Here is a 22,298-nt window from a genome sequence, read left to right as displayed (position 1 = left end):
CCACTGCCCAGCTAAAGGAAAAATTTTAATTAAAAATAAAAAAAAAATGGAATAAGCCCTGAATAAACCAGCTGCTATTTCCTGCTCCAGAACCAGATGCTTTAATGCAGTCATGACATGGGTAATATGTAGTATCATTTATAGAGGTAGCAGAATTATGTGCTATTTTATAGAAATTGAGACACTCTAACGTTTGTGTGTATAAAAGTAGTTAAGCCCAGTAAGGATCTTTTGAATAGGAGTAAGCCGACATTATCATGAATCATTGTGTTAATATTTTATGTTGGAAAGGCCATATAAATTATCACCATTGGTTGCAAAGCAGAACAGATTAGTGAAACACAATAGAGGTTGTAAGAGTGAGCCCTCTGGTGTGGGTGCTGGGAACCAAACTCAGGCCCTCTGGGAGGGTGTCCAGGGCTGTTGGCTATGAGGCCATCTGCAGGTCTCTTGGTGATTTTTGTTTCTCGGTGGGCAGTGGCTTCTGAACAGGTTGTTTCCCATTCCTATCCCAGTTTTTTCTTCTTTCACAGCTATGTGCAAAAGAAGTATTATAACAGTTAAAGTCAGATATTATGTGTGCTTGTATACAATTTGTAAAGAATTGTGCACCCTCCTGATTTAGCTGTTTGGTAAATACATTATTATTGTTATCATCATCATTTTATTTATTTATTTATTTATTTATTTATTTATTTATTTATTTATTTATTTATTTATTTATTTATTTTTCTTAAGTCAGTGTCTCTCTTTGTGATCCTGGCTGGCCTGGAACTAGCTGTGTAGATCAGGCTGTCTTCAAACTCACAAAGATCCTCCCATATATACCTCTCAAGTTCTGGGTTTAAAATGGTGTGTCACACACCCTATTTTTTAAATACCTTTACTTTTTTTTTTTTTTTTTTTTTTTAACTCTGAAGCAGAGGCATACAGATCACCATGAGTTTGAGACCAGTCTGGTCTGCATATCAAGTTCCAGGCCCAGCTGATGTTATATAGTGAGACCTTGTTGTTTTTGTTGTTGTTTTGTTTGCAGAGATCTGCCTACCTCTGCCTCCTGAGCACTGGGATTAAAGGCGTGCGCCACCACCGCCTGACAGTAATGGATTTCATTATGGAGTTTTCATGCATCCATGCCATCACACTTTGGTCTTGTGTGTTCCCCTTTCCCAGTGCCCTTGCCTCCTCCCGAACCCCACCCTATCCTCCTGGTAACCCCTCTCTTTTCCCTGATAGTTACCCCTTCTGCATTCTGTTAGCTTCTCCCCTTCCTTTCCCTTCCCTTGGAACTCGGGATGCCTTCCTCCCTCTCCCCTCCCGCTTCCTACATCCGCATCGTGTGTCTGTGGCTGCCTTCTTTCTCCTTTCTTCTGTGAAGTGCAAGCACTGACAGCTGTCTTCCCTTCTTCCAGGAACCTTTGCAAGTACTCTCACGAAGTTCTCTCGGAACAGAACTTCCAGGTCCTGAAGAACCATGAGCTCTCTGGTCTTAACCAAGAGGAGCTGGCAGTACTCCTGGTCCAGAGCGACCCTTTTTTTCTGCCTGAGGTAGGTCCTGAATCATAGTTTAAGCACCCTCTGGTTATTATTATGAGCAAGCCAGGCACGGTGGGGCACAGCTTTAATTCCAGCATCCTTGGGAGGCAGAGGCAGGCAGATTTTATGAGTTGGAGACTAGTTTTGTCTCCATAGCAAGTTCCAGGCCAGTCAAGGCTGCTTCGTGAGATCCTTTTCTCAACAAATTTGGGTCCAGATGCCTCCTCCACTAGTGTGCCCGGGATTCCATCGTGAACAGGATGGGTTGAAGACACAGTCGGCTTAGCTGATGCTTTACATCAGGATGGCCTTTGAACTGAAATTGGAAAGACAGAGGTGCATGTTGTTTTTGCTGTACAGGAGACTTCTGCGCTAACTTAATGATTAGGAAAACATACTTTAAGTTTGTTACTCCTTGATAGCCTCGTCGAGGGTCAGCAGACTGCAGCTCAGAGGCCAAAGCTGGACTGCCACCAGTCTACAAGTAAGAGTCCACAGGAGCACAGCGGTGTTGACGTGTTTACAGATTGTCTCTTGCTGCTCTCCCCCTCCACTGGTCAGTTGAGAAGTTGCAACAGGGACTGAATGGCCAGAAGAGCCTAAAACGTTGACTGGACTGTTACAGAAGTGTGCTGCCTCTGGGTCTTGCCTGGATACAGGCAGGCAGATAAGCTGCGTGGTCAGGCAGAGGGCTCTACACGGTCTTCTAAGGACTCACTAGTAGGTTAGATCTGTTGTCTTCAGAATGTGGCGTCCATCTCTCAGTCCAGGGATTTCTCCCTTGTGGACAGTTTTCAGTCAGTGGGATTGTAGATGGAGGTCGAGAGCAGCAGTTTACTTTCTAAAGAACTGGACGAAGTGTGTAGCACATCTCACATCCCACTGACCAGTGCTTATGACGTGGTCATTTTAGCTGGAAGGGAGGCTGAGAAGCTGAGTTCCTGGCTGAATGCCTGATCGACTGTCTAGAACTTCCGTTACTAGAGGAAAATGGAGACGGCGGTAGATAACGAAGTCTCATCTGCAGAGGACTGTGGAGTGGAGAGTTGGTGGATGTTGACCCGAGGGTAACCACCGCTGGGAATCCCTCCCTGTATTCACAACGCGAACCCAGCGCAGGCCTGACACAGAGAGGGAGACAAAGAAACAGGAAGAGGTGGCAGAGCTGCCGAGCTGCAGGGAAGGTGGAATTCAGGTTTTCCTGATAGATTAGATGAGATAGCCAACGGAGGTCTCTTGAGAATTCCACCATTTGGGGGAAACGGCACAACAGGTGATTCTAAGGTGGCCTCTGAGCTCCAGGAGCCTTGAAGGTAGGACATTGTGTGAGAGTGTTGTGGGGGAGGGCGTGCTCCTCCCTCCCCCAGCTCTAGCGGTCCTTAGGTACTTGGGATGCTCCACCCCGTTTCTAGCTGTCCCCCCCCCCCCACACACACAAACACACACACACTTCCGTAAGTGATCCCAGTCCCTTTAGCTCATTTATCATCCTGGCTTTGCCTTTAACCACCGCTGTGACCAAAGCAGCTCCAAGTCCTGGCATTGTTGCCCCTGTGGTGGTTTGTTTTGCATCCATTAAGATTTAGAAGTGCCAGGCGGGTCTCTGCAAGTTCCAGCCTGGTCTACAAAGTGAGTCAGCCAGGGCTACACCGAGAAACCCTGCCTCAAAAAAACTAAAGGAAAGATTTAAAAGTGCCTGCATGCATCAGGTACAATGTCAAATACTGAATGAAGCAGTGGACAAGACACACTCTCCTGTCCTTAAAAAAAAAAATTAGTTGTTGGGGACAGTGGATAAAGGAACTTGTCTCCAAGCCTGATGATGTGGGTTCAGTCCCTGGCACCCACATGGATGGAGGGAGAGAACTGACTCCCCAAGTTGTCCTCTTTGAAGCTCAAAATGTCCTGAACCTCATTCGACTGTCTAGCCTAGGCTAGTCTTGAACTCCTGATTCTCATGCCTTAGCTGCTACATGCTAGGATCATAGGCAATGTACTATATGCCCCTGCTCTTGGAGACAGAGTCTCACTGTGTAGTTTGAACTCAGAGATCCACCTGCCTCTGCCTCCCTTAGTGCTGGGATTAAAGGTGTGCACCACCTCACCTGGTCATTGTTTTGTTTTATTAGAGACAAGATCACCCTATGTAACCCAGGCTGGCCTCAAACAAACCTGCTGTCCACTTCTTGAGGGCTCATATTATACACATGCTTGGTGTGCATGCTACTGGGAATTGAACCCAGAGCCTTGTGTATAGTAGGCAAGCACTCTCCCAACTGAGTTACAACCCAGCTCCTGGTTTGCATTTCTAATATGTGTCCAGACACCACACTTTGAGAACTGTGGTCTAGAATCAGATTCTGTAGCAGCTACATGCACTCGTCTGGTTTTAGAGGCTGCCGATGTGGCTCTGGCCGCTGGTCCTGGAGTCAGCCTGTCCCTGCATCCAGACCCCTTGCAGGGAGGCAGGCAGACCCAGTCCCACAGCCTGTTAGACCAAACATTCTCATCTTTCAAGTGCCTTCAGGTTCAGGTTTGTCACGCATCACACTGGCTCCTCATCTCATGGGTCGAATACTTGCCTCGCACTCCTTATTTTGTGCAATACAGTTTTCTGTTTTGTTGTTTATTCTGCCTCCCAACAGATTTTAGGCAGGCAGACCCAACAACTATTTTCCTTCTGCCCTTGGAAAGGAAAGAAACTAGAGGATTGCTGGGTCTGTGAGGTCCCCCTGCTGCTTCAAGGACCTTGGCCTTTAAACCAACCTCTCAGCCATGCAGCTGTGTGTAAATAAATGTGTTTGGTTAGAGCAGTGGTTCTCAGCCTTTCTAACCCTGCGACCCTTTAATACAGTTCCTCGTGTTGTGGTGACCCTCAACCATGAAATTATTTTGTTGCTGCTTCATAACTGTAATTTTGCTACTGTTATGAATCATAATGTGAATATCTGATGTGCAGCCTCCAAAGGGGTTGCGACCCACAGGTTGAGAACCGCAGGTTTAGATAGACTGTACGGGTTTCCTTACTGAGCTGGATTATACTGGTGCATGCCCGCAATCCCAGCAGGTGGGGGTCAGGAGGAGGATTGTGAGTTGAAATCTAGCCTGTGTGACATAATGAGACCTTATGACAAAAAAAAAAACTGAAAACAAGGCTGGACACAGCGGTGTGCCCTTTAATCCCAGCTAACAAAGACAAAATGGGATAGGAGTGTGTACACCTTTCATCCCAGTACCTGGCAGGCAGAGGCAGATGAACCTCTTAAGAGTTCAAGGCCAGCCTGGTGTACATGGAAAGTTCCAGGCCAACGAGAGCTACATAGTGAGACCATCTCCATCTCCTCTGTCTGTCCGCCCCTCCTCCTCTTGCTTTTTACACCCCACTCCCTCACATATTTGAGAAGGTCCTGCTCTGGCTATCCGAGACCAAATGACAAAACCGCAAAGTTGTAGATAAGACACGTGTCCTTTCAACTGTAGAGAAAGTCAGGATCCAAACTAGACTTCCTCCTTTGGGCTCCTATGATGTCCCGTGCCTTGCGATTTGAGTTTGATTCTTCCAAGAATTATCAAATTCATCACTATTTTTACCCTTACGTTTCTTTTAAATGCAACGTTTTGACTGGGGATCCTCTTTGCCTCCTGAGAGCTGGGTTACAGGAATGCACCACTATGCGGGATGTCATCTGTTAACTAGTCTGTGGATCTTGCCTGTCCCCAAATAAGTCACCAGTTCAGTCCATCTCATCGAGGAGAGCGTGCGTGCATTGTTTTTTCTGGTACACCTCTGCTTCTTACAGGAAGGGGGCTTGTGCATTGAGCGTGGCAGGTACACGTTCTCACCCCATTGTTCTTCTCTCTTCTGTAGATATGCAAAAGTTACAAAGGAGAGGGCCGGAAACAGGTCTGCGGGCAGCCACAGCCCTGTGAGAGACTCCACATCTGTGAGCACTTCACCCGGGGCAACTGCGGGTATCTCAACTGCCTCAGGTCTCATAACCTGATGGACAGAAAGGTGCTGGCCATCATGAAGGAGCATGGGATGAGTTCCGATGTGGTCCAGAACATCCAGGACATCTGCAACAACAAGCACTCCCGGAGGAATCCCCCTGCCATGAGAGGTGTGCCCTCTGCCTTTTTAATTGTGTGAACTCTCAAACAGAAATTACAGCGAAAGAAAGCTATCTGTAAAATCTCAGCTTCGCTACACAAAAACCCCCTTATTTTCCCTGCCACACCCTTTCCATAGGCATGCACCCCTTTAATACAACTGAGACAATGATTTACAGCTAGCTGTAGCCTCTGATTTTAGATAAGTCATTATTGTCAGGGTGTGTGTGTGTGTGTGTGTGTGTGTGTGTGTGTGTGTGTGTGTGTGTGTGTGTGCGCGCGCGCGCGCGTGTGCGTGCGCGTGTGCACGTGCGCGCTTGCCTCTAATATCAGCACTTGGGAGGCAGAGGCAAGAGATCTCTGATTTTGAGGCCAGCCTGCTCTACAGAGAGAGTTCCAGGACAGCCGGGACTACATAGAGAGATCTCATTTCAGAAACAAAATAAACTTTATTTTTTTTTTCCTTGAAGCTTTTTTTTTTTTAAATGAGAATGAAACAAACATCTTTGAGGTTCAGCAACTATTAACTTTCTTCCAGTTTAGTCTCTTTCTCTGCGTGTGCATGCGTACACAAACACTTGTGTACACATACGATTTTTAATTGCAATTACTTATTTCGTGGGGCAGTCAGAGAGTAATTTTCAGGAGCCAGTTCTCTTTCCATCTTGTGGGTCCTGGGGAATGAACTCAGGTTGGTGACTGAGAGCCATTTTGCCAGCTATACATAAATGTATCTATCTGTCTGTCTGTCTGTCTATCTATCTAAAGACAGAATTCTATTATGTAGTATTAGATGGACAGGGCCTCACTATGTAAGCCAGGCAGGCCTCAAACTCAAAGAAGTCTCACTGCCTGTCTCCCAGTGCTGGGATTAAAGGTGTGGGCCACCACCCCAGTTCACATGCACATTTTGTGGTTAAAATATATATATAAGTCTATCAATGCATTCTCTGAAACTGTTCTCATACATAAATAACAATAAACAGTATATATTTTTAGATTTATTTTATCTTAAAAATTATATGTATGTGTGTGGCAGTTGGAATAGGTATATGCATTTGCGTGTAGGTGCCTGCAGAGGCCAGAGACATCGGCTCTCCCCAGAGCTGGAGTTATAGGCAGTTGTGAGCAGCCCAACATGGCTTTGTAATAGCAGCAAGCGAGCACTTTTAAGCAATGACCCACCTCCCCAGCCCCTTCATGTTTTGAGGCTGCATAGTGTCCCTACTATGGCTGCCTCATTTTGCTTATTCAGTCATTTGTTGATGGACACTCGGTTCGTTTCTACGTGGTAGCTACTGTGAATGTGGGTGCTCAACTATTTCCTTGACACCCTGCTTCCAGTTCTTTTAGGAGTATAACCAAGAAGCCCAATTTCTGGACCACTTTCTAAATGTGTTCATTGTTTTGAGGAGCCGCCGTGCTGTTTTCTATAGCAGCTCTGCCATTTTCCCCCACCCCCAGCAACACACAAGGTCCAAATGTCTGCCCTCCTTCTGGTGCTTGTCACCATCGGAGTTTTCATGAAGCGACTGTCCTCGGGGGTGCGAAGTGGTACCATTTGTTAAGCGTTTTCATATTACACCCCACGGTTCTAGTTGGAAAAGTTTTGTCTTTTAATTTAAATTAAGTTATATTATTGTCTTAGTTAGGGTTACGATTGCTGTGATGAAACACCATGACCAAAGTAACTTGGGGAGGAAAGGGTTTATTTGGCTTACACTTCCACATCACTGTTCATCATCGAAGGAAGTCGAGGCAGGAGCTGATACAGAAGCCGTGGAGGAATGCTGCTTACTGGCTTGCTCCTCATGGCCTGCTCAGCCTGCTTTCTTTTCTCTTCTCTTCTTTTCTTCTCTTTCCTTCCTTTCTTCCTTCTTTCCTTCCTTCCTTTCTTCCTTTTTGTTTTTGTTTTTCAAGACAGGGTTTCCCTGTGAAGCCCTGGCTGTTCTGGGACTCAGAGATCCTCCTGCCTCTGCCTCCCGAGTGCATGCACCACCAAACCTGGCTTCAGCCTGCTTTCTTAGAGAACCCAGAACCACCAGCCCAAGAATGGCACCACCCACCATGGGCTGGGCCCTCCCTTGTGAATCATTAATTGAGAAAATGCCCTACAGCTGGATCTTATGGAGGCGTTTTTCTCTCAGTTGGGCTTTGCTCCTCAGAAAACTCCAGTTGTGTCAGGTTGATGTAAAATTAGCCACCGTGACAATATTATTTATTTTGGGTGTGTATAGCCACATGTGTGGAGGTCAGAGGACAACTTACAGGAGTTCTCTCTTCCCTCGGATTAAGTCCAGGTTATCCAGGCTTTGTGGCAGGCACTTTTACCAAATGAGCCATCTCTCTGGCTCTCCTTGTCTTTTTAAAGTAGATAAAGAAGGAGGTGAATTTTATGAAGCGGACAGAATACCTGACTCTAAGATGCTACAGTAATGCAGAGAAAAAGTACGTCTTGTACTTTTTCTTGTATTGTATTTGTATTTTGGAGATGGTTTATCGTTTACAGGAGACTTTCACCCAGAATACTTCTTTATTCCTCACAGCAAAACGATGAACGATGGCAGGTTTATTATTTATTAACCTCACTTAAGCATGAGGAAACGGATGCTTAGAAATGGTTAAGCAGCCAGACTTGGTGCACGCCTTTAATCGCAGCACTGGGAGGCAGAGGCAGGTGGATCTCTGTGAGCTTGAGGCTAGCCTGGTCTACAAAGTGAGTTCCAGGACATTTGAGGCTCTGTTACACAGAGAAACCCTATCTTGGAAAAACAAAACAAGGGGCTGGAGAGCTGGCTGGGTGGTTAAGAGCACTGGCTGTTCTTCCAGAGGACCTGAGTTCAATTCCCAGCAACCACATGGTGGCTAACAACCATCTGTAATGAGATCTGGCGCCCTCTTCTGACCTACAGGCAAATATGCAGGCAGAATACTGTATACATATTATAATGTACCCATATTATAATATACCCATATAATGTACCCATTTTATAATGAGTGAAATCGCTGTGCATTGTAGACATTTTTCTCTAATTTCTCCAGTCCAGCTTTCATTCACTGTAGTAATGACATTTAACTCGGGACTAGAATCTGGAGACAGCCTCACCAGGCTCTTGGGGCCTCGGACTCACTGAGCCCCAGGAGAGTCCGGAAGAGCATGGGGTCCTCCTCTTACCTTAGCCGCAGACTGCTGTCTTGAGGTTTGTAGCTACCAGTTTGGAAACTCAGTTCACAGGGCTGCACAAGCAAAGGAGCAGCGAGGTAGGCCCTGAGCTTGAATTTCTCTTTGGCTTTCTCTTTCCAGCTCCCCATCCACATCGCAGAGGCGGGCCCAGAGGTAGAAGCAAAAGCAGAGACCGGTTCTTTCAGAACAGTCTAGAACTTCTCCCAGCTGCCTCACCTCCGGAGTCTGGTCCACCCAGCCCAGACGTCACCAGCTGTAAGGATTCCCTGGAGGATGTGTCTGCAGATGTCACCCAGAAGTTCAAGTACCTGGGGACTCACGACTGTGCACAGCTTTCCTCGGTTACATCCAAGGCTGCGGGTCTCCGAGGAACCAGTCAAATGGGAGCAAGCCTGAAGTTCTCAGAGAATGGGGATCCAGATGGCTCGTTTTCCAGGAATCGCTCTGATTCATCCCCAAGTCGAGCTGCCCGCGGCTTTCATCTCGACGTGACACAAACCCGTGAGGCCGTGACCATGAAACCGGGCAAGCTTTCCGGACACCGCATGGAGGTCGAGGGCAAGAGTGAGACTCAAGATATCCAGCGCGTCCCTTTTTTTGATAGTTACGCTGGTGGAGCGACCATGGAAGGAACAGCCTCAGGAATTCAAAGTAACAGGGCCACAGCCAACGGTCTAGGAGAAATGGCATTACCCAGCAACCACTGGAAGAGTGCAGCTAACCCTCAGGATCCCCAGACCATTGGCAGAATCGCCGACAGTGGCCAAGACTTGGCATTCCTGGGTGGTAAATATGGAGGAAATGCAGTCTGGGCTAGTAAATCCACCCATAATGCACCAAACGGCTCTAGTCCAATGATGAATGAAACCTCTCATGTGTCTGAAAGTGCCGCCGCCGCCGGCTTTGGCGTAAAAGCAGCAGTCACTGAAAGAAAAGAAGCAGTGTGTTCTGGAGTTCAGAGTCTGAGAAACCAGGCCCTGACGATGCCTGAGAAGATCACTGCCCCCGAACAGGCCCGCAGCCTGCCTCGGTCACCTCCCCCTTCCTCGAGCCCCAGAGTTGCAGCCTCTGGGACCCTTGGCAAGAACCCCGCACATGCCTCGGTGAGCCCAGCCAGTGAGCTCTCAAGGATGACCTCAGACTCTCCTGAGTGTAAGTCACAGAGGGGACCCCCAAGGCTTGAAGGCACAGGGAGAGACAAACACAGCACCATAGCATTGAGTTCCCTGCCTCAGAATTGCGATCCTTTCATAGTCAGGAGTCCCTGGGGTCCTGGTGTCTATGTTTCATTTTACAGAGGGACTGTGTAGGCTCTTAGGGGCAGCCCATGAATCCTCGGATGCACGTGAGCGTGGACTGTAGTCGGAAGATTTCCTGTGTCCCAGCCTGCCGGCTGTTGGGACAAATCTCTCCCACTTGCGTCCTCCAAGTAAACACATAGAGGCTTATATTAATTATAACTGCATGACCATAGCTCAAGCCTTTTGCTAGCTAGCTCTTATATCTTAAATTAGCCCACAAGTATTAATCTATGTATTGCTACATGTTCCGTGGCTTTACCTGCGTCCCATTACATGTTGCTCCTTGGGCGGCTCGCTGGAGTCTCCCCCCACCTTCTTCCTATCTTTCTCTTTGAATTTCCTGCCTGCCTCTAGGCTGCCTTGCCATAGGCCAAACAGCTGTATTTATCAACCAATCAGAGCAACGCATATTTGCAGCGTACAGAAAGATATTCCCCGGTCAGTGGACCCCCGTTCTGATGTTTTCCTCACTGTGAGGTCAGGTGTCCTCATTTTTGGCATACATGCATCTTCTTTTGTTTTGCAGATCCCCTGTGCTCCGTCACAAGTCCTATGTCCCCTAGGATGAATGATCGTGACCCGAAGGAAATCTGTCAGGACCATCTGTATAAGGGCTGTCAACAGAGTAAGTTGCATTTTCTGAAAGATCCTTTAGCCACTGTGAATACTCTGTGAGCATGGCACACACCAGTGCTTGCCCAAGACCACGACGCTGCCTTTGAGTAATCAGATAAGGAACTGGATCATAGGATAATTCTGTTTGATTTTTGGAGAAAACGTTTTCCGCTGTGCCTTGGCTATTTTCCGACTCCCTCAGTCTTTACTCCCTCTTTTCTCTTTTCTCTTTTTTTTTTTCAAATCTTTGACAGTGTGGTACACATGAATTCTGGTTATCCCTGTATTTCATGTTTCGTTTTTGTAATGGCCCACTGAGTTTAGTCAGGACTGCTTACACAAGTCCCAGTGGGGTTATTTACAGGGGCACAGGCAGCTTACCAGTGTCTACGCCACTGAAGAAAACAACTCTTCCTCCTCCGGAACAGCCTCTCTCCTTCTCCTCCTCCTTCTTTGTTAATGAAATTTTTAATCATATAAATCTCAAGCCGTCCTATTGCGTGAGTTCCTCTGGGGTGTTTTGGTGGTGGTGGTGGTGGTGGTGGTGGTGGTGGTGGTGGTTTTTTGAGATAGGGTTTCTCTGTGTAACAGCCCTGGCTGTCCTGGATCTCACTCTGTAGACCAGGCTGGCCTTGAACTCACAGAGATCCGCCTGCCTCTGCTTCCCAAGTGCTGGGATTAAAGGTGTGTGCCACTACTGCGCGGCCTGTGGTGCCTTTTTATTTTAAAGTAGCCGTGTATCTTTTAAACATTTTTACAATGATTTAAGGTGCTGGAAAGATGCCTCAGAGGTTAAGTACACTTACTGCTCTCATATAGACAATGTGGATTAAGTTTCCAGCACCCACAAGGCAACTTACAACCCCCTGTAACTCCAGCTCTAGGGAATCCATTGCCCTCTCCTAGCATCCATGGGCACTTATATGCACTTGGTCTATGTAAACTCATGCAGGCATGCACACACACACACACACACACACAAATAAAAGTCTTTTTAAAAATCCCAGCAGATTATATTTATATATTTATTCTCTCTCTCTCTCTCTCTCTCTCTCTCTCTCTCTCTCTCTCTCTCTCACACACACACACACACACACACACACACACACACACTTGTATACCTTGTATACATCTATGACAGCAATAATAAAAAGAGGCCGTGACTTCAAGGTGGTCCAAGAGGTGAGGTACAGGGGGCCTGGAGGGAAGGAAGGAGAAGAAATGATAAATACAGCGCACCTACATGGGATTTAAAAAATAAGACAATTTAAATGATTTAAATGTAACATTCATCATTTAAAAAGCATTTTCTGTGTTTCCATGGATTGGGATTATAATAGTTCCTTACTCAGCAAGTGTCCATTCTAGCATCTTTTGATGCTTGTACTGAGAGCCTAAGCTTAACAATGATGCAGCTTTCCTTCATTGTCTGTAATTCAAGTGGGCACCAGCGTATCCACAAACAGGAAGACTGCTTAAAATAAGCAAATACCTGGCATCTAGCCCAAATTGGGTATCAGATGCTGCCTTAAGGAATTTCAAATACTAGTCAGATCATAATGGAGTAGACGAGTTACTTGTATCCTTTCTGGAAGAGATGGGTCTCTGAGATAAAGGCTTCAAAGAAAGATGAGGAGCCGCCTGCTCTAGAGTTCCTTGTCCTGGCCAGAAGAGGGCGTCTGGTCCCCTGGAATTAGACAACTGTGAGCAGCCATGTGGGTGCTGGGAATTGAACCCAGGCCCTCTGGAAGAGCTGACAGTGCTCTCACTGATCATCTCTCCAGCCCAGACTTTTATTTTCTAATGAGTTTGCATTGGAACTAGAGTAGATGACATACAACCCAAGTAGAGACCAGCATCAGGGAAGGGCTGCCGGGGAAGTGCCTGGCAGGCAGGACAGGCTGGCCTGGCAGGCGGGACGTCAGCAGTGAACTTGAACTGGTGAGAAACCCACACCTAACTGTTACCCTTCTCTGTCACTGTAGGCAGCTGTAGCAAGAACCACTTCCATCTGCCCTACCGGTGGCAGGTGTGCATAGCTAATGCTTGGAAGGACTTCCAGGACATGGAGAACATCGAGAAGGCCTATTGCAATCCCCAAGCCGAAATGTAAGTTGGTGGCTGTCCTCTGGCTAATGGGATCTACAACTCGAACAGAGGGAAGCTTCCAGCTCAGCCTGGGAGACACCAAGCTGCCTAATGCTAGGGATTCTGGGACTATTTAGTAACTCGAGTGACATGAACAGTGATGTGATCATTTGGTCTGTAGGTGTGCCCTTCAGAAAAACACAGCACAGAGGCCAATACTTTTTCTTTTTCTTTTGAGACAGGGTTTCTCTGTGTAGCCCTGGCCATCCTGGGACTCGCTCTGTAGACCAGACTGGCCTCAAACTCCACAGAACCTGCCTGTACCTCCCAAGTGCTGGGATTAAAGGCATGCACCACCACCATCCAGCTAGTTCATACCTTTTTAAAAAAAAAAATTATTTAATTTTATGTGCATTGGTGTTTTGTCTGTGTGAGGGTGTCGGATTCCCTGGAACTGTAGTTACAGACAATTGTGAGGTGCCATGTGAGTGCTGGGAATTGAACCAGTGCTCTTAACCACTGAGCCATCTCTCCAGCCCCTAGTTCATACTCTTTAATAGCTCATCACTATCAAAAACCATAAGTGGCCGGGCCGTGGTGGCGCACGCCTTTAATCCCAGCACTCGGGAGGCAGAGCCAGGCGGATCTCTGTGAGTTCGAGGCCAGCCTGGGCTACATAGTGAGATCCAGGAAAGGCGCAAAGCTACACAGAGAAACCCTGTCTCAAAAAACAAAAAAAAAAAAAAAAAAAAAAAAAACCATAAGTGAGGCCAGGAAGATGGCTCATTGGATGAAAGCAATTGTCCCTGCAAGCCATGAAAAAGCCAGATGAGGTGGCCCACATCTGGAATCCCAGCATTCCCATATGCAGAAGCCGGTGGCCAGCTATCCCTGAGTACGCCACATAATAGGAGAAAGGGGAAAGGCCCTGCCTCAGTAAGGCAGAAGGAGAGAATGTCTCCCCTGCCCTCCACGCATGTGCTATATGTAGCATGTGTGCCCACACACAGGTATAACACCAAAAAAATTAGAACTTGGCTTTATAAGTATGAGAACCTGAGTTATATCCCTCAAACCCATGCTTTTAAAAAGCCAGACAGACACAGCTGTGCATGGTGGCATATGCCTTTAATCTCTGCACTTCTGAGGCAGAGGTGGATGGAGTTTGAGGCCAGCCTGGTCTACAGAGTGAGTTCCAGGACAGCCAGGGCTACACAGAGAAACCCTGTCTCGAGAAACAAAACAACAACAACAAATAATAAATAAAAAGCTGGACAGATATGAGGAGCTAGCTCCATGTAGAACTCCTGCCTAGCAAGCACAGGCCGTGGATTTGGTCGTCAGCTCTTGGTGGAGGGGCGGGGGAAGCAGGGTTTGTAGTGTGTGCTTGTGATCCCAGCACTGGGAAGCAAGAGGCAGGGGATCCCTAGGGTATTCTGGTTAGCCAATGTAGCCTACTCGGTGAACTTCAGGCCAGTGAGACCCTGTCCTGAAAAAAACAAGATGGAGGGTGTCAGGAATGACAGCCATCGTTGTCCTTCTGGCCACGACATGCATGTAGATCCATGTACATGCTTGTACACACACATACACACAACCCCCCCCCCACACACACACACACATTTTAAAAAGAAACACTAAGTGATTCGGGACAAATAAGCTTTGGCTTAATTTCTTAATTTAAAAATAAGATTTGGGGCTGGAGAGATGGCTCAGAGGTTAAGAGCACCGACTGCTCTTCCAGAGGTCCTGAGTTCAATTCCCAGCACCCAGGCTCACAACCATCTGTAATGAGATTTGGCACCCTCTTCTGTATACATAAATCTTTAAAATAAAAAATCTTTAAAAAAAAATAAGATTTGAAGCTTGGGAGATAGCTTTAGTCAGTAAAGTGCTTGAATTCAATCCCCAGGACACACAGGGGTGTGTATTTGTAATCCCAGCCCTAGGAAAGTTGAAGCAGGTGATTTCCAGCTTAGCCTTGGTGAGTTCCAGGTCAGTCCAAAAAAACCATAGTGGATCTAAGTTTGACCTCTAGTCTCTATGCACATATGTACACATGCACCCCCACAACATGTGGTGTGAATAATTCCATGTGTTCTAGTACAGAAGTTTGTTGTGTACCTATGTTTTTGTGTCCATCTCTGTTCTAGAAGCTTCCAAGAGGGTTGCTTATATTACTGCATTTGCTAGGGTTGGTGGGGGCAGGGGGTGTGTGTGTGTGTGTGTGTGTGTGTGTGTGTGTGTGTGTGTGTGATAGTCACATGACCACATTTAGGTTTGAGTGCAAGAGGGAAGTGAATGTGGAATTTAGAAACTTTTGGTAGGTGTCCCGTGTTGCCGCATTCTGCCACTAGAGGGCGGCATTAGCTGTTCTCATATGTAGATGAGACTTTTTTTCTCCCCTCCCCCAGGTAAGACATTTTTCTCTCTATGTAAACCCAGTTTCTCAATCTTGAGACTGTTGATGTTTAAGAGTATACATATGTATATGTATGTGTGTATGTGATGTATGTGTGTATGTGTATATGGTGGGCAGTGTTTAGCGATATTGTAGGCCTTCTGTGACCAACATTGTCACCCACTGTTACCAGAAGTTCCCCTGATCTTTCCTGATCAAGGACCTAAGAGCTCTTTCATAGAACAGCAATTCTCCAACTTCCATCTCAGCAGCATATTGAGGATTTGTGTATGTGAATTGCAGCTATCAGTATATCACATTAAAAATAATAGTAGGGCTGGAAGATGGATAAACGTGCTTTCCATGTAAGCAGACGAACTAAGTTCAACCCCCAGAATCCACTGGGGAAGGAGAGAACTACTTCTAAGTATAGTCCTTTGACCTCCATGCATGTGCCTGCGTGTACACACCATATACACACATACATCATACACACACACATACACATACACTCACATCATATACACATATACTATATAAACACATGCACATATGTACATATACATTATACACACATGTCATATACACACACTCACATACATATACTCACGTCATGTACATGCACATCATATACACAAACACATCATACCCACAAAACATCATACATACACACAAATAAAAATTAAGTCTGTTTTGAAGTTAAGTACTATGTAGCCTCCGGAAAGCTGTGTTATACACAGAAAAATAGGAAAGCAAAAAAGCCAGAGAGCATTGTGTGTGTGTGTGTGTGTGTGTGTGTGTGTGTGTGTGTGTGTGTGTGTTTTTGTTGTTACTTTTTTTTGAGCCAGGGTTTCTCCTCTGTGTAGCCCTGGCTGTCCTGGATCTCACTCTGTAGACCAGGCTGACCTCGAACTCACAGGGATCCGCTTGCCTCTGCCTCCCCATTGCTGGGACTAAAGGCGTGCGCCACCACCAGCTGGCTTAGCCAATTGTTTTATGGGCAATTCTCTTCTTTTTTTGGGAGAATCATTTTACATTTTCCCTTTATGTAAAGATTTTCTTTTTATTTTACCTTTCGTGTATGAGTGTTTTTGCCTGCATGTGTGGATTCCCTGGAACTGGAGTTAAAATGGTTATGAGTTGCTGTGTGGATGCGGAAAATTGAACCCAAGTCCTCTGTAAGAACAACAAATGCTCTTAACCACAGTGAGCCTTTGCTGTAGTCCACTGGGTCTTTGGTGGGGGATGAATAACTTTTTAAAAAATTAATTAGTTAATTAATTTTTTTTGAGCCAGGCCCTCACTAGGTAGACCAGGCTGGCCTCACACTCATAGAGATCCATCTGCCTCTCCTTCCAGAATGGTGGGATTAGAGTACACCACCATGCCAAGCAGGAATACATTTTTGGAAACCATTACATACGTAGTGAGGACAGATTGTCTGTGTTTCAGTTTTTCTGTGATGTGTAAGACCAGGAGCTGTACAGAGGAAGTTTAGGCTCAATCCCCAGTACCATTTAGATTGAAAGAGACAGAAACAGAGAAAGAAGAGTTAAAGCGCCATCTCAGCCCCAAATTTATATTCTGTGTTCATGGTAGGGCTGACCAGAGTGTAGGAAACAGGTCATTGAAGTGTTTAGTTAATTTTCTACTTTCTCTTTCAGCATTTTGGTAGGAAAGCATCAGATCAATTTCCAGAAAATGACTTGTGATTCTTATCTCATCCGCCGCCTCTCCACGCCTTCATCTGTGGCTCAGTTGGCTAAGTCTGTCTTCAGCACCACGTGGCTTTGGTATTGGAAGAATGAATTTAATCAATATGTACAGTATGGGGAAGAGGTGAGTACCACTTTCCCTTTAGGGGTGTCTTAGTTAGGGTTTCCCTTGCTGTGAAGAGACACCATGACCATGGCAACTCTTATAAAGGCAAAGATTTAATTGGGGCTGGCTTACAGTTCAGAGGTTCAGTCCATTATCATCATGGTGGGAAGCATGGCAGCATGCAGGCAGACATGGTGCTGGAGAAGTAGCTGAGAGTCCTACATCTGGATTGGCAGGCTACAGGAGGAGTCTGTGCCCATACTGGTTGTAGCTTGAGCATAGGAGACCTCAAAGCCCACCCCCACAGTGACACACTTCCTCCAACAAGGCCACAACTACTCCAGCAAGGCAACACCTCCTTATAGTGCCACTCCTTATGAGATTTTGGAGGACAATTACATTCAAGTTGCCACAAGGGGAAAAAAGCCAAAACACTATTTTTGTTTTTGTTTTTTGAGACAAGGTTTCTCTGTATAACAATCCTGGCTGTCCTGGAACTCGGTATGTGGACCAGGCTGGCCTTGAACTCACTGAGATCAGCCTGCCTCTACCTTTCAAGTGTTGGGATTAAAGGTGTGCGCCACCACTGCCTGGCCCAAAATACTATTAACAAAATGTTTGAAGGCTGCATACCTACCCTTGGAGAGTGGGTTTGGAAGATGAACTTTTAGGTATTTGGGGGGTTTTTTTGGTGGTAGCGGGTGGGGGCTAAAGGGGTAGAGTATTCCAGCTCCAGTTCCTATATACTCTAGGAGGAATTAGAAACACAAACATGTTATTTTTCAGGACACTTGGGAGACACAATTCAGTCATGTCCCTCTTCCTCATTCTTTTTTTTTTTTTTTTTTTTTTTTTTTGGTTTTTCAAGACAGGGTTTCTCTGTGTAGCTTTGTGCTTTTCCTGGAACTCAGTTGGTAGCCCAGGCTGGCCTCGAACTCACAGAGATCCACCTGGCTCTGCCTCCCGAGTGCTGGGATTAAAGGCGTGCACCACCACTGCCCGGCCTCTTCCTCATTCTTTTTTTTTTTTTTTTTTTTTGGTTTTTTTCGAGACAGGGTTTCTCTGTGTAGCTTTGCGCCTTTCCTGGGACTCACTTGGTAGCCCAGGCTGGCCTCGAACTCACAGAGATCCGCCTGGCTCTGCCTCCCGAGTGCTGGGATTAAAGGCGTGCACCACCACTGCCCGGCCTCTTCCTCATTCTTAAGGATGGGCTGGAACTGTGAGTCAGCTTTCTGTGTGTCTGTTCCAAATACATGTCCAGCAAAGAGGGCACTAATGGGAAGTTAGGAGAGGGATGGAGATGTCGTTGCACCAACAGATGTCTTAACCTGCTCTACCACACAAACCACATCTGTCACTCGTATTCAGTCAGAGTTTGAACAGACATGAACTTGAAGGATTGGACTAGAAGATTCTAGGCTGACCCACAGTGGCGACATCGTAAGGAAGAATAGAAGTCTGGATATGCTGAGCATCTGTCCTTTTGTGTGAATGTCTCTTCCTTTGATTCGTAGGATTAAAAAGGAGGGTAGGCGTTAGAGGAAGATGTCAGAGAACAAAGCTCTTCAAGTCAAAGTGACTTTGGAAGAAACAGATGAAGCCAAGAGGGAAGTAAGGGCCAAGAGAGGCAGTGTGAGGTTTTGCAAAGTTAGAAGTGAGGGGCAATGGAGCTGTTCATCAGAAAATCCCGGCACCTCTGTGGGAAGCACAGACACTTCTCAGCAGAGACACCACTGTCTCTGCTAAACGTTAAGTCCTGTGTGGAGGGGACGAGTGGGCTGTGGGAAGGGGTCCTTCCATGTCAGTTCAGCAGCGCAGTGGTTTCCAAAGGTCTTAGCATTTTACCAACGAATCTTTCAAAGAACCTAAATGAACAAAGAGGAGCAGGACAGAGGTGCCGTTTTGAAGTAAGCTAGACGCCCAGACCTGACGCCTTGGCCCCCTTGTCGATCTGTCTCCCACGGCATGTGGAGTATCCTTGGAGCAGAGTTCTTGTCACAGCGGGTGCAGGCTCCTGTGACATGGAACTCTCCGATTCTTTTTATGTTCAAGCCAAGTATGTCGAAGTGCAGTCCCACAGAAGTGATTTTGTCAAGTGCTGTGGGAATAGATATCATAAACCCAAATTAATTAACCCTGGGAAAAATGAAAATAAACTGTAGGTCTCAATGGTTCCTAAGCATGTGTTTTTGTGCGTGTTTTTCCCCCAGAGCTGGGAATTGACGCTAGGGCCTCACGTGTGCTAGGCCAGGGCTCTGCCACTGCGCTGTATTCCCAGCACCATCCCAGTGGTTCCTAAGTCAGGTAGTTAATGTTCTGTTGGATAAGGGAAGGCAGATCAGGAAACAGCTGTTCCCTAGTAACATCAGTGCCAGGAACCAGAGCTATCAGTAGAGAAGATGTGGCATTTAAATTCAAATTCAGAGCCAGCAAGATGACGAAGGTGCCTGCCAGCAAATCTGACAACCTGGGTTCCATCTCCCCTAAATAACTAAATAAATGTAATTTGAACATTTAGTCCTGTAGGTCACATTTCCTAATAAAACATCTAGAAACTTCAGCCACAAGCATGGGGGTATGTATTTGTCATTATATCTGCTCACAGGAGCCTGGGCTACATAGTGAGATCCTGTATCAAATAAATAAACAAACAAATCAAAGAGAAGATTTCTGAGCTCCTAATATAGACTTTTCTCTGGGACAGTCAGACTACATTAGCTACAGAGGTTGTAGGATGTAGTCTTATTTCGTAAATTACATTTATATTGTGTGTGTGTGTGTGTGTGTGTGTGTGTGTGTGTGTGTGTGTGTGTGTGTGTCTCCGTCCGTCCATCCGTATGCACGCATGCGCACATGCACATGTGGGAATACAGGTCGGAGGGTACTTTTAGGAGTTGATTCTCTGCCTTTACCAGGTGGGGTCTGAGGGTGGAATTGAGGTCCTTGGACTTGCCAGTGAGGGACTTCACCCCCTGAGCCATCCTGTCAACCCTGGAATGTAATCGTAGGTGAGCATCAACACAGTGCAGAGCGTTTGTTTTATGTTCACTTGAAGATGTGAATGAGTTTTTGTACTTATTGACTCCATCATGGCATAAATTGAGCTGGCTCTTCTCACTAAAACAGAAAGAGGGTAAAGGTGTGCCTTTATCTGCTTTCCCCATGGTTTGATCCTTGGGACCCACATGATGGAAGGAGAGAACTGACTTCTGCAAGCTGTCCTCTGACTCTCCCAGGCACACCCTGGCTCATGTGTACTTCTCCTACTGCCCTCTACCAAATAAATGTCAAAAGATTAAAAAGTATATATGTAAGTCAGGCATGATGGCACACGTCTTTAAATCCAGCATTTGGCAGAAGTAGATGAAACACTGTGAGTTCAAAGCCAGCCTGGTCTACATAGTGAGTTCTGGACCCTGTCCCGTCTCGCCTCCCTCCCCCAAGAAAGGCAATATATGGGAGAAAAGGTTTATTCTACTTCCCAGTTTTAGGTTACAGCCTTAGGAGCTCACCAATTGGTTATAATACATCCATAGTCAAGAAGTAGAAAAGGTGGTGGTGTGCATGCTTTTAATCCCAGCACTTGGGCTGCAACAGCAGGTCCATCTCTGTGAGTTTGAGGCCGTCCTGTCCTGATCTAGAGAGTGAGTTCCAGGACAGCCAAGGCTACACAGAGAAACCCTGTCTTGAGAAACCACAAAAGAAAAAAAAAAGTTAGAAATTGATAAGAAACAAATTGGCATGAGGCTTGTTACTAACTCTTATGTTTTCAATTAACCCATAATTTTATCTACGCTTTGCCACGTGGCTTGGTACCTTTTCTTAGTACAGCATGTCCATCTTGCTTCTCTGTGTGTCTGCTGGCAACTCCTCTGACTCTGCCCTTCTTCTTCCCAGCATTCTTTGTTTGGCTCTCCCCCTAATCTTATCCTGACCAGTTATTGGCCAGTCAGCTTCTTTATTAAACCCATCATGGTCACATACATTCACACAGTGTGAAGGAATATTCCACACCCGTCTCCTAGTGAACATCCCATAATGCACTGACCTCCCACTCTGCATTATGTGAAAGCATTTGAACACAGATGTCCCCCTGTATCCCTGCGGGTCTGCAGGATGGAGAGAGCATGTAGGCCCATGGTCCTAAGATCCTGTGCTCAGGGACTTCTGTTGCAGTGCCCTCCTGCTGGGCATCTGGCAGGCCCAGGGGAAGGAAGAGCCCCGGAGAGAGTTTAATGTCACTAAAGAGATCACGAGCTCTCCCTGTGTCAGCAGCTAGCAGGGTTGCTGTCTCCAGCCCCTCTGCTCTACTTCTTAAGGAAATGTTTTGCAACTGTTCTATTGAGATCCCCTGAACTCAGGATTTTACATCCAATCTGCTCCTGCTGCAGGATGGCTGTAGTGGAATGGTGGCTTAGTTTTTTTTTTTTTTAAATGCCGAATGCTGTTTATTGAAGGAGGGAAGAGGTCTTAAATACAGGCTTACAGCACAATGGGAGAACCCCGGAGGGCAGAAGTTCACTACAGATGTTTTACAATCTTGCTTCTAAGCTGTTAACGCCCATTATGCAGGATACACAGACAAGGAATTTAAGCATTCAGGAGGGTGGAACCCAGCAGGGAATTAGCATAGGGAGGATATCAAGATCAAGGTCAGCAAACAAGGCAACAGTTACCCAAAACAGGGGCCAGGGCCCTACAGGACCCCCTTTTACTAAAAAATGAGCTTCTGACTTAGGTTGTGTGGGACGTCAGCAGGTCACCTTACCCGTCATGGAGACACCTGCCCAGGCCAGGTGGCTTAGTTGTTTTTTTGTTTGTTTTTTTAAAATAATTTATTTTATTTATTATGTATACAGTGTTCTGCCTGCACGTGTCTTTGCAGGCCAGAAGAGGGCACCAGATCTAATTGCAGGTGGTTGTGAGCCACCATGTGGTTGCTGGGAATTGAACTCAGGACCTCTGGAAGAGCAGTCAGTGCTCTTAACCTCTGAGCCATTTCTCCAGCCCCAGGTGGCTTAGTTTTGACACGTGCCTTTCCCCACTCATTCTGAGGTTTACGTTCTTCACAGCTGCCTTGAAACCAGAGATGAGATCTACATTCCTTGAGTGTCCAAGCCCCTTTAATCCTGCCTCAGTGGGTAGCTAGCACAGTGCATCTTCAGTTTGGCTGCCTGGATGGAGGCCTGCTCATGTTGTTTACCCTGGTTGAAGGCAGAGGAGAGAGCCAGGTCACTTATAT

General features: G+C 46.3%; 1 protein-coding gene across 1 annotated transcript in view; it reads left to right on the top strand.

Moving 5' to 3' along the window:
• The window catches only part of Zc3hav1 (zinc finger CCCH-type containing, antiviral 1), a 52,528-nt gene that overhangs the window by 14,032 nt on the left and 16,198 nt on the right, over positions 1 to 22,298 (top strand). Inside the window, exons 2-7 of the mRNA XM_052720895.1 lie at positions 1,413 to 1,548; positions 5,405 to 5,657; positions 8,951 to 9,982; positions 10,658 to 10,756; positions 12,732 to 12,855; positions 16,900 to 17,074. Coding sequence (XP_052576855.1) covers positions 1,413 to 1,548; positions 5,405 to 5,657; positions 8,951 to 9,982; positions 10,658 to 10,756; positions 12,732 to 12,855; positions 16,900 to 17,074 — 1,819 coding nt within the window. The remainder of the gene's footprint in view (positions 1 to 1,412; positions 1,549 to 5,404; positions 5,658 to 8,950; positions 9,983 to 10,657; positions 10,757 to 12,731; positions 12,856 to 16,899; positions 17,075 to 22,298) is intronic.

Source organism: Peromyscus californicus, unplaced genomic scaffold (genome assembly GCF_007827085.1).
Source record: "Peromyscus californicus insignis strain IS unplaced genomic scaffold, ASM782708v3 Scaffold_6__1_contigs__length_162567912, whole genome shotgun sequence".
Lineage (NCBI taxonomy): Eukaryota > Metazoa > Chordata > Mammalia > Rodentia > Cricetidae > Peromyscus > Peromyscus californicus.
Note: the sequence above shows the minus strand (reverse complement) of the source record. Positions and strands in the feature narration are given on the sequence as shown.